At 44.6% G+C, this 12,469-nt stretch overlaps 1 protein-coding gene across 5 annotated transcripts in view; it reads left to right on the forward strand.

The window, feature by feature from the left end:
- Positions 1-12,469, forward strand: part of LOC100643532 (probable JmjC domain-containing histone demethylation protein 2C) — a 227,361-nt gene that overhangs the window by 56,592 nt on the left and 158,300 nt on the right. For all 5 annotated transcript variants that reach the window (XM_012311264.3, XM_012311267.3, XM_012311265.3 and 2 more), the window contains exon 7: positions 9,106-9,205. In XM_012311264.3, coding sequence (XP_012166654.1) covers positions 9,106-9,205 — 100 coding nt within the window. The remainder of the gene's footprint in view (positions 1-9,105; positions 9,206-12,469) is intronic.

Genomic DNA, 12,469 nt, shown 5'->3' on the forward strand with positions numbered 1-12,469 from the left:
AGCAGGGCACACGCTCCTGAACCTTATCGATTGCCAATAAATTCCGCGTAGCCGTAACCAGTAAAGCGTAAAGGTAGCCATTTCGTTCACGGTTGGCCAAGTCACAATGGGTTTCCGCGTACAATCTCGGCTTCTGTTCACGTACACGGTATAGTGAAATTAACGGAGATACTCTCACACAGCATAGACCCGACACGAGACGCACTCGTTGGAGCCCGACCGATGCGAACTTGCTCTAGATACCGTCGATCCGTGAGATCGCGCCGAGCCAAGCACAAAAGATTCCGCTGGCTTTTCTCTCTTTCCTTGTGGCGTCGTTTCTCGAGCGAGGAACGCGCCAGCGCTCGATAAATCTTCCGACCAATTCGATTGCGAGCGAGGCATTATGCAAACGATCGTGACGATGCGTTTCCTCGCTACGGGAAATTGTACTGTCAAATGGTTTGCTGTTCGATTCAAAGTTTCATGACATAACGATCGCTCTGCTTTATGTCGAGGTAATTCGAGTCTCTAAAAGCTGATACATACGCTTGAAATTCATTTACCAAACGTCTCTCGTAAAGCCAGAAATCGGAGAGACTGTACTTGGTTATAGGAGGCTGAAACTGGGCTGGTGGAAAGAGAAAGCTATAATGGAAGATAGGAGACCGAGAAAAGAGGAAGAGGAAAAGGCCGAGAGTTTATCGGGTATGCATCAACGAGCCACGTTCGCAATATTATCGTCGGTCGCGTGACGCTCCCGGTTTTCGAAGGCGGCTGCTCGTTGCCTAGGGTCTCGAGATGGGGGTCGTAGCAACGGAACGGAATGGAACGGAACGGGATGGAACGGATAAGGGAGAGAAGGGTGGTGAGGGAGGAGGTAGTAGGATCGGAAGGTTGGACCGGGAGAGTGAAACGGTAAAGAGGGGAAAGAGGGGAAAGGTGGTCCGGCAAGGAAAGCAAGGGAACGCGAGGAGGGAGTGGCGGCGGATCGGGTGATCGGGCGTCGGTGTGTCGTAGGCCGGGAGCGGAGACAGTGAGCGGGAGCGGGCGTCGGAGCCGTGGGCAGAGACGCGTAGTGGGGGAGAGAGGATTCCACGAAGCTCGCGGAGCACCAGTAGACGGCAGCACTGCGGGCCGCGCGTATCGCAGTTCGTGTCTGATCGTCTGCGCGCTTTTGTCTCTACACTTGTCGACTTGCCGTCGTCGTCTCGAGGGTGAACGTGCCCCCACCCTCGCGGCTTATCCCACCCCAAAGATTTTCTATTATTGCCGTCGTGTCGTATCGGCGCGTACGGGTAGTGACGCTTTCGTGCCGGCGCTTTATCCGTTGGTTCCGTGCTTTTTCCCTGGTTCCCGACTATGATCCAGCCGGAAATAGGAAGTGTTTGTTAATCGCTGATTCGGAAACACGAGGAGAGTGCGCAATAAACCACAGGAGAAAACCGATCGAGAGAGTTGCATTCAGGAATAGATTGATAATTAGATAGAGATAGATAGATAGATAGATAGAGAGAGAGAGAGAGAGAGAGAGAGTGAGAGAGAGAGAGAGAGAAAGAGAGGAAAGGAAGAAAGAGGTGATACTGCGAAAGACCGTCGGAGGCTCTCTGGTTCGGGAAGAAGATTAACGATTGACGCGGTGTCGCGATTCGCGATCGCCTTGCCGTGAAGTTTGCTACGCGTCCTTGGCACGCGAACGTCGTGTCTAGAGTCGGCTGAAAATTCCACCGGCTCTCGGTTCGTTGGACGAATGATGGGCGGGGGCTGAAGTTTATCGGAGACAAGGATTTTGTTTGAGCACCCCGGTTTAACCTGACTGCCGGCCGCTCTTCCCTTGTCTAGTTTGACACAGTTGTGTTGTTTGAAGCGCGTCTACGAGATAAGAACCAGCCATATTTGACGCGGATGCTCTCACGTTATTCTCTGGAATTCAAAGTTATTCGGCTCGTGTTCGAAAACGGTGGTGTGTAATGTATATGTGCTTTCGAATCGCGATAAATCCGTTCGCGAAGACGCGCGTGAAAGAAATTGTGATTTACGCGATAGATGCGAGTTGCGAGTGAAATGCGCCTCGAATTGGCAACATTCCCAGACGCAGTGCTCCCTAACGATGCCGCCGCGTTTCTAACCGACTACGATACGCCGTCCGAACGTTTTAAACGGAATTTACCAATTATTTCGAGCTCGATCTTCCGAGCATCCCAGAGCTAAACGCGTCGCGCGGAATCGTCAAATATTTCGAAAATATTTCGATCCTCTCTCGTGAAGTATCACAGTGTCGTCGCATCGCAGCCAAACGGATCGAGAGATCCTATCGATATGTGAGGCTCGTAACCAGAATCGATTCGATCGATGTCGACAAGTACCCGCTTCGAAGGCCGAGTGAACCGAAGGAATGATTGTCACAGTGAAGATACACGTCGCATTTTGAGCGTGCAGGATTTTAACGTTTAGAATCGTGATACAGCCGGTGGTGTATATATACATATATATGTATATAGATATATATGTATATGTACGTATACGATACATGTATATCGGTTTCTCGTGGCGCGTGACGCGCGATTTTTAATTCTAACCCCGGCGCTCGATGAATGATTGTGTGCTGTGTCAAGTAAAGTGAAAGTCAAACGCAACGGACGGCCATTTTTCATGGATAAACGTGCAGCTCGGTGACCGGCTCGAACTGGTTTCAATTCCACGGCTCCAGCGCCACGAGACGTAAGTGTTCCAACGCTAAAGATCCACTCTGATTGCCACCTCCGCCTTTAATGGCGGAGTTAATACGATTTCCTTATCAACCCGCGAAGAAAATAGAACGTGATTCAGTGGTTCTACAGCATTATACGTGTTAGCCCGACACTCGGAGCGTTTCACGCAAACCTTCCATTTTTCATCTTCGAAATTTCCATTATAGCTGTACGCGTTATAGTACGTTCACCATAACTATAAATCGAGTTTCGTCGCGATAATATTTACTTCGTTGTATCAGGAATATTAAAAGGTAGTTTGCAGCGTTCGATTCCATACACGTTGCGGATATTAAACAACGTAAACTCGTAATTTGTCGCTCGTGCGTTTCCTTCAAAGCAGAGTGTAAATGGTCACTAGTTCGAATTTACAGCTTTGTGCCTCGAATTCTCCGGAAACTGCTGTTCTCGTTAAATCGCGCCCGATCTCAATCGCTTTGAATTTTAATCCCCTGTATCTATTTGTTTTAACGCCATTAAATTTAGGAGGATAAACAACGACGCGGACGGTCCAATTTTTCAGAAGGCACCGAAAATATACGCGAGAAAGAACAAAGGCCCTTGACTCTCGGCGAATTCGATTATTGCTCCTACGTTTTTTCCGCCAGTTCTTCTTTTATTTGCGCGTACACGCATAACGTGATTAACGTGTCCGGTAAGTGACAGAACGCAAAGCGCAACCAGGAGAGAGCAAAATTCGTTAACTATCGAAACTTCCTTTCGTTTATATGGCGAGGAAATACTCTTAGAAGAAAGTATAGACACTTTTCTCGTAACTTTCGAAAGGAACGACTTTGAAATTCTGTCGACTGTGTACTTGAGATACGGCAGACACTTAGCGTGTCTTTGGATAATGTATGCGAACTTATAAGCTGGTAAAACTCATGGAAACCGATGTCATTCAAGAACGACGCTTTCGCATCGATTCGAATAGAATTGCGCAAATGCTTGTTGACTAATCCTTTTGCAAGCCCGAGCTAGCTCTATTTATGATAATTTTCGAAGTGAGGTTATCTTTTATCAGGTTGAATTAACACGTCCACTGAGTACCAGGCGAATTCTTTTTGGTTATGTTTATAGCGCCAACTTCGGAGTGCTCTATTAAAAATCACAAAATTTTATAATACCCGGGCAAGTACTATAAAATTATTTGTTAAATGCAACATTGTAGGTTATGAAAATGAATTAACCGAACGGGTCCAAAGATATAAACCGGATAGTAATTGGTGAAACGAATGAGAAAATGTTCGATATGACACACATGTACCTACATGAAAGCCCTAATCAAAAAGTCCTAACCACAAACCTGACACGAAAGAGATTCGGCGACAAAGAGGCTCTAATTGAAAGGAGATATACAGAGCGAAATAGGATCGATTTGAGGGAAAAATTCGAGAGCCCTTTCCTTTATTCACGCGTGTAGAAACTTTTGAGCGATGGTGTACGCGAGATCCTTTATGTACGCGTGTAGAAAAGAGAGTGAAACAGAGCGAGCAAAGAGGAGCGCGGATACGGCAAGAGAAGGAAGAAAAGCAAGAGACGGTGGCAGAAGGGAAAAGGGTGGGTGTATGGGTGGACGAGCGAGCCTGCAGAGAAAGAGAGACGAATGGAAGGGAAAATGAATTCTCGTTGGCAGTCAGATAACCCGGTACGATCGATCGGAATATCTGCCGGTCCGTTGGCGTTACACACACCGCTTACATAGAAACGCGCTTATATATAGAACATCGGCCATGTGCCGAGAGACGAGCGCCGCGCGCATACGTAGATACTCGTACATATGTACGAATGTCTACATAAACGCGTCTGCGACTCTTTGCGAACGACGGGAACGCGTGTACTATGCATGAATGCGTATACAGGGTGGCTCGATTTAACCGCGCTACCACTTTTCAAAGAACCGCCGTGAAACGTAACTTTTTCGCCAGCACTTGCTGAATTAGCTTTTTTCTTCTCTCCTCTTCTCATTCCTTTTCTCTTTTTTTCTATGTATGTTTTTTATGCTGTTCAGCTCGTATTTTTCAAGAGTCCTGGGCCAACGGTGGGGAAACAAGCTTCTAGATTTAAAATTGCAGATCTTAAAAATAGATAATCAACCCACCATGTTTTGTAAAGAGAAAAACAACCGTGTCTCTAACTTGGATATTACGACGATCGATGTTTTTTAAATATTCAATGAAATATGTTTAGCCCCAAAATCAAATAGGAAGGGAATTTTGTTTATGTAGAATCGATCGTCAGTATTTTAAGGCTGAATATTGCTTTTCTGTAAAACACAAAAATATCATTTCTCCATATTTTTCTTTCATGATCGTCGTGTAAGTTGGTTATAGATCCTTATCAAAAGGAGCAACAGAAGTGTAAAATATTTATCAATAGATTCGTTCAAAATTTAGTTGTGAGCGCAATCAATCTGAGAAGGCAAGAAGATTACTCTTTCATCGGTAGGTAGCGTGTAACTATTTATTTATTATTATTTCAGCGAAAAATTCTGAATTAATAATGGTTTCTAAGATGACTGCTGTTTTGTCGTCTCTCGAAATCACTCCGCTTTGCTACGAATAGCAACGTTCAGTCATATTTAATCGGCCGCTATTGCATATCTGACAGTCGTATTCCCAGATTCCTCTTTCAGACATCGGCTGCCCGACAATTATTCATAAACGTAAAATTTATCTCTGAGGGTAAATTTATGAGAAGTTAGACTATCCGCCAAGTCAGAGGTCAATCGATCGACTAAATGGCTGAACGAATAGATCGAAGCAGAGAGGAAGTATTCGAGGAATTAGCGAGCAAATATTCGCACGTTGCTCGTTCGTCTGGAAACTTTGAGCGAACCAAAATTCTCAACGATCCAATCGAGCAAGGCTGGGATAGCGGTGTGCTAATGGGCGTGAATACGCGGCTGTTATCAGTCGTTGTCACTTATCACGCGTCAAGGTACGCGAATCGAACAGACGGATCCCTCCTGACTGTCAATACCTCGCCGAGATACTTGACTTGTATGTGAGTCAAGTATGCGCATAGATAAAACGAGTCACGTCGGCCGTATCTCTCTTACAGCGGTTGCTGTCGCATGTCAAAGTCGCGTAAACGATACGCCCTGTTACGTGAATTCGTTCACGATCGCATAATGCTTTCTTCAATGGCGACTGTCTTTCATATTCCCTATCTACCACCGTTTTAGATTGGTTCGATGTCTTTGGTACCTTCCAATGAACTGGCAAGCTTTCTGGCAAGCAGAAAGGCGAAATATAAACACCTGAGAGAACACATTATTGGTGAATCGTGCGCAAGGGTAACGAAGAAAAGTGCGAGGAAAAGATTAAAAAAGCCGAGGAAATTGATCGAGATTTGTGGACGGGATAAAATGGCGAATATACTGCGAACGAAGGGGGGTCGACAGCATGGGTGGACCAGTTTACAGGCAGGAAAGAGCAACCGGTATCCAGAGAACCGGTTGGCCACGATAGTAGGCGGTAAAAATCGGTAAACAAGCGAGCTGGCTAGCTTTATCGCGCCACCCTTCGTGTCTGCATACGTTATCGATCAAAAGTTTGGCTATAGTCTTGGTGTATCGTGAAACGACGCAAAACTGAAATACGAACGTTTTCCGAGTTTGAGTTTTCGTAGAAGAAGAGATTCATAACAATATAAAAGATGTTCGATAGATCGTAAAAGTCTTTTCTCGCAAATTGAACTCTTACGTTATCGAAGCTGGTCCGTACTATTCGTTAGTTGGGTCGATATTCTCGGCTGGCTACGCCAATGCATATTTGCGCGCTGATCTTTTCCAGTTACATAGGTAACCACTTAAGCAGCGCCAGACTGTTCCCTGCACACGCACACATACGTACGTCCGATCGTCGCACACACAGCTTCGACTTTCCGTGTCGCCATTAATTAGATTAGCATATGCCGGAAAAAGGTGCTATCCGCCTATATCCGCCTGCGGCAACGATATCACTAGCAACAGCGGAGGTTGCTCGGTGCGTTAATGGCATTATGGGATCATCCGTGAGGCGACCGTAACGCTCTGCCCAGACTGCATATCCTTCGACCACTACACGACCCTGTTACAGTAATTGCGCGATGCCCCTACCATACGTTTATCGTTATCGGATATCTAAACGTGTCCACGAACGCGCTTCACCGTCTTTTAAATTTTGCAGACGATCGCTTTTACGAGAAATTCAACGCGAAGCTCCTACGTATCGTGGAAATTTATTTATCGGAAGAAAGCTTTGGTTATTTGCTGCTATCAGAATACGGTTACTTGTATTTTCACTATCATCGTGATAAGAGGTAAATCGTAATTAAACACTCGGGCGTCCCATGCTAAAAGCTGCGTATAAATCATGCTCCTGATCCAGTGATACAGGCTCTTATGGATATTCGTCGGCTTCGTCGGTGGAATCGATTAGGTTGCTCGCGTGCGAATAACGAGCGAGTCGATACGATCTTCGGTCGGCGTATTTCTAACGAGTCTCGCCGCGACGAAACATTAATAATTCGGTCGTGCGAGATTCCTCGGTCGGCCCACTTATTCCGCATTCCTGGTGCAGATATCGGAGGAAGCCGAAGCTACGCCACTGGCGCAGCAACAGCGACACAAAGCCCGGAGCGACGGCGCAAACTATTTATTTCATGAGCTTCCCCCGTGTAGACGACCGCCTCCCCTTTTAATGCTTGCCTGTGTGTACACGAGTTGTAGATCAGCCGGCCGTGGCTACATAAGGGGAAGCGGTCGGTATGTGAGGAAGGTACATACATACACACGAGACTACATAAGGGCCACATAATGTGCGTGGCCATGTGCATCCGGCGGAATGCGACGGCCTAGGTGAAATGCCTGGTCCCGTGCCAGAGACTTTAACCTCGATTCACAATAAAACAGGCTGGAGTCTTCTTTTCTGGCACTCAGACTAGAGGAGGTCGCGACCTGTCCCCTCACTTTTTCAACCGCGTTACCAGAGGAACCGAGTTGCACGAGGAAAAAGGATTATAAGGCACGTCCTTTCTAGTACTGGCGAATATTTTGTTATTCGTTTGTCGTGTGTTTGCGAGCATGTTGCTGAAATATACAGTTGGTCGTAAAAGTGTTCAAACACGTTGCATATTTAGATTTACGTTTTACTCGAAATTGTGAAACGGCATAATCGATGTTAGCGAGATCGTCGAATGGTCGTAAAATTCGGAAACTGGGGAATTTCGCGCAACTACGAATGCTCTTCGAACGTTTAAACTCGTATCAGATCGATGGATAACTTCCGATGGAATCCGACAGAATGCACGTCGTTCGAAACTCCGCTTAGTTTATTCGCTGTTCAGAGCGTCTTATCGGGTGTATCTCTTCGGAGGCAATTCCCCATCACCTTTTCGTATATTCATGACCGATACTGGCTTTTAATTTCTCTCGAGGCGTCTCCACCACTCTTGCAGCTTGTTCCTCAAGAATATTCACCGACCGATAATCCAGCCGCGTATCCTTTCCACGCTCGTAAATTCGCCTACGTCTCGCCTTCTTTCGTGTTTCCTTCTTCGCACAGCGTACCCGGTGGCCCCTTTACACCGCCATTGTATAGCGTGACCCAAACAAACGAGGCTGCTATAAATTCACGAATCTTTACCATTGTTTGGTCAAAATAATACCAAAGTTCATGCTACGCGAGCGTCGAGATTTTATTTGAAATAATTACAATGACTTTCGAGTAGTTTGATATTTCGGTGTTATACAGGGTGCCCCGAACAATCAAAATTTCTTCTATGAATATTATTCGTTCGACGAAAATTAGCCTGCGTACGTTTATGCGAGTTCATATTTCCATGAACACAGTAGGCAGACTAAATAATATTTTATTAATACACAGATTAAATAATATTTGTTATGATTTATAATAAGTAATAAATATCGCACTTTGACTATTTCGTGACCATTTGAACTATTTTATAATACTGTGCCTCTGTAAATTTCCCGTAAACGCGTAAAAGTCTATGGTGTTTTAATAATAAAATTAACACTGTGCAGCTATTTGCATTCTACCCGGATCACCCAGTATACGGAACAGCGTGGCGGCGTTTATCTCTAGTGCCGTCCACGCTGTCGCGTTTATCTACGGTAATAAATGCGCCAGTTGAACAAAGACGCGGACCGCCTGCACCCCGTTTATTCGCAACCCTGTCCAAGTTAGCCTTCGAGTGCCGTCGCGTGACTTTACGAGTGACAACAAAGGGGCCAGACTGACGTTACTATCATACATCCGTAGGGAAATACAGACGTAATAAAGAAGTCAAGTGTTCTCGAACCGTACTTTCGTTTTTAGCGTTATTTTAGAAACTGCCTGGCAAAAGTAAACCTATTTCGCTTGTATTTCAGCCGCGACCTGGAAGAAGACCCCGAGGACGTCCAGGAAACGCCGCACAACTGCAAACTACTCCTAGGATACAGAGCCCAATCTCGCAGCATCTGGAAAAAGGTAAGAACGCTGATTACATTGTCGTATACGCTCTAATTATCTATCTGCGTCTGCGTCAATTGTTACAAGTACAGTGAAATCTCTATATTCGCGAACATAGATCACGTAGCTTATATATCGATCGGCAGAATTTAATTCATCGATCGGTCAAAAAATACTGATGAAAATATCCGATGATAAAATCGTTAGAAGGATCATTTGCTACCGGTGATGCTGGTTTTTCTGCAGCGCTCATATAATTTTCAGAATTGAGAATCCTCGATTGGAAGCTTCCGATTCAATTTTTCAGAACCACGGCTTAAATAGGTGAAACTGATTCTGAACTTAGGGTAGGTAAAACCGCGAATACGGAGGTTTTACTGTATACCGAACCCTTGTTCGCTGTATGTCAACCCTTTCATATTTATATTAAAAAAGAGTCTAACTTCTCCGTTGGACTCGAGTCGCCGCATAAAAATTCCAACGTGATGTACCACGCAATAATTCCGCTTTGGCGACCGGAGAAAAGGCAAATATTTCATCGCCAGGCAAATATTTCATCTGCGAACAATCAGTAGGAGAAAAGAATAATAGAGCAAAACCTCGTTCTAACGCGTGGGCTATATCTATCCTACGGTTGATGAAGAGAGGTCGGATAGGGTCGTACCTAATAGGGCACGACCGAGCGAGCCACTCAAAGGTCGGACAAGAAGGTTTCCGACGATAGGATCGAGCATTGGGCTCATTGATTAAACCAGTGTGAGAAAAGGAGAAAAAGAGAGAGAGAGAGAGGGGCGAACCCATGTGGAATTAGGGCCGCCTTAAAGTGCATCGTCTCTCTAGGGACAGAGACTGCGCTGTAGAGGACAGGGTATAGAAAAAGAGCAGGCTGTGAAAGGGAAAGAAGAAGTTAAGGGCGGAGCGGAAGAAGAGGGGTAAAAAAGAAAGCTTGGGTGGGAAGGATGGAAAAGATATCTGGGTAGGCAGGGAGGCGCGCCAAGGGGAATAAATGATTCGAAGAACCAAGAAGAACCGGTCCACAAACAAAAGACTCGTTGCCTGGTCTGGTTGAATCTCTTCTGGTTTTAAGGGGCGAGAGGAGATGGAAAGAATCGTAGCTCGTACGAGGGATTTCACGCAGGAAGGAAGTGCTGACTCTGAAGCGAAAGAGGGTGCTGATGTTGATGGAACTGCGGGATTTTCAAGCTTTGTCCGAAAACGAACACTCGACGTCAGAGTTATCGGATTGGTCGCGACGATATAACGACGATTGTAATTTTTCGTAGAAATTTTACGATAGCTTTTTTCAGGATTTGAATGATTTTTTAAATAAAATTCCTGGATGAGAATGGAACATCAATCGGGTAATTATTGAAATGAAACCGAGAAATTGACAGAAAGTAGAGTTGAAATCAATCTGGTTGCCCGTATATTCTGACTCTGGAAAATTAATTTTATCTGCCCGGAGAAATCCAATCACGCATCGAATTATTTCAATTTCTAAATATCTGACTAATTTTAGACGTTGCCAATGAATTAAACTCGATTTATGCCTAAATACCGGAGTATTTACTTTCGAATTCTCGGTCGTTCGGCGAGCGCCTGAATAATTGAGACGCTGCCCCGTATTGGAAATGTCAAATTTTAACTAGCAAGTCACATTCGCGGAGAGAAATTTCAACTATAATCCGATTTTCTACGTTGCATTGCGCTTCAATTACGGAATCGGTATATTCATCGGCGACAGTTGGTTCTCCACAATGGCATTTGCTCTAGGAAATTAACGAAAGACCGCGTGATTCGATAGAGAGAAACTATTCTTGGCATGCTTTGGCAAGCCTGCTATTCGCAAATTTTATTTCCAGACCCGTTCTCGTTCGATAGTCCCTTAATTGACAAAATTATTTCATTAATTCGCCAATTATTCCACGCCAGAATCGTATCGGCCATTGGCCACTCGAGGCGATTCGGCAATCAGTTTTACTCTAGTTGATTAATTCTCTGCTATTCTGCGCTTGGTCGTTAAGTTTCTTTGCTATAAATATAAATAAATACACGTTATATCAACGATATCGAGCGTGACTTTCGCTAATTCGCTGTTTCCATCAAGAAATCATAATTCTTCTCGTAGCTTCGGTAGCTTGAAAAAAGAAATTCAGTAGCTTGGAGTTTCTTTTTTAAGTGATAAATTCTCAGCAGGAATTAGTAATAAATATTAACATTCATACGCTAGTAATTAACAATGGTATGCCATCAGCATTTGTCACGTCGTTAACAGAACACGTTTTCCGATTTCGTGTTGATCAGAGGGAAGTGGATAGCTGTCGTCGAGTTAGAAATCGTGAGTGCGTCACTCTTCTTTTCTTTTCTCTGCACAGGCAGCAGGAAGTCGAAAGAGAAGCGAGTGCATCGCAAAAGTCCCCTTACGTCATCGGACAGATATAGCCGTCGCGATTGCTTCTCTATTTCTCGTTTCATCCTCGTTTCCTGCATGTCCACTCGAGCCTCTAGAGCCTAGAGTCTAGACCTAGAGTCTAGAGTATGCATACTTGGCCGTGCGCAAGATCGCCTGTAAACCTCTCGAAAGCGTAAAGCATCGATGCGAAAAGTTGGTCGCGTGTTCCACAATTCCGTTCTGTGGGATTCCCTGTGATTTTTCAATTTCTCCGCGGAGAAAGATTAATAGCACGACAATGGAAATATATTAGACACGTGCGTTCTATCGAATGTAGAATCTGCGTTCGATCGAAAGTTGGAGATTACGTAGAGTGGGTCACGAAAGTATTCGAACACTCGTAGAAACTTTTTATAGATTATTATGTGTGTTACATGAAACGGGTCTGAAAATGTATGCAATCGCTCATACATTTAAAAATCATTAAGATACGTAAACGTTTAATTAGATATTATTAGTAAGTCTGAAAATTTGGCGAGATCAGCTTCGGCGCTAATTATATGTTTGAGATTGCTATTCTAATTTTTTATTAAATATATTCCGACACAGACGTGTGTCTATATCAAATTATACCAACGTACGATAATCGTGTCTCGTTAGAATGCTAACTAAATTTTGGAGAAGTTTCGTATACGATGCATAATACGTTTATAAAAATATTTTCCTCAATCACTGGACGTTTAGACGCGTTCGCGATCGATCGAAAGCTCGCGATTACGTATTCTCCGAAGGAGAAAAGAGAAAACCACGCGGAGAACGATAATTCTCGATGTTCTAGAGAAATAGAAAACGTCCGAAGGAAGATCCGGAGCATCGGTTTCGATTCTGCC

The sequence above is a fragment of the Bombus terrestris genome, chromosome 8, assembly GCF_910591885.1.
Source record: "Bombus terrestris chromosome 8, iyBomTerr1.2, whole genome shotgun sequence".
NCBI classification, from domain to species: domain Eukaryota; kingdom Metazoa; phylum Arthropoda; class Insecta; order Hymenoptera; family Apidae; genus Bombus; species Bombus terrestris.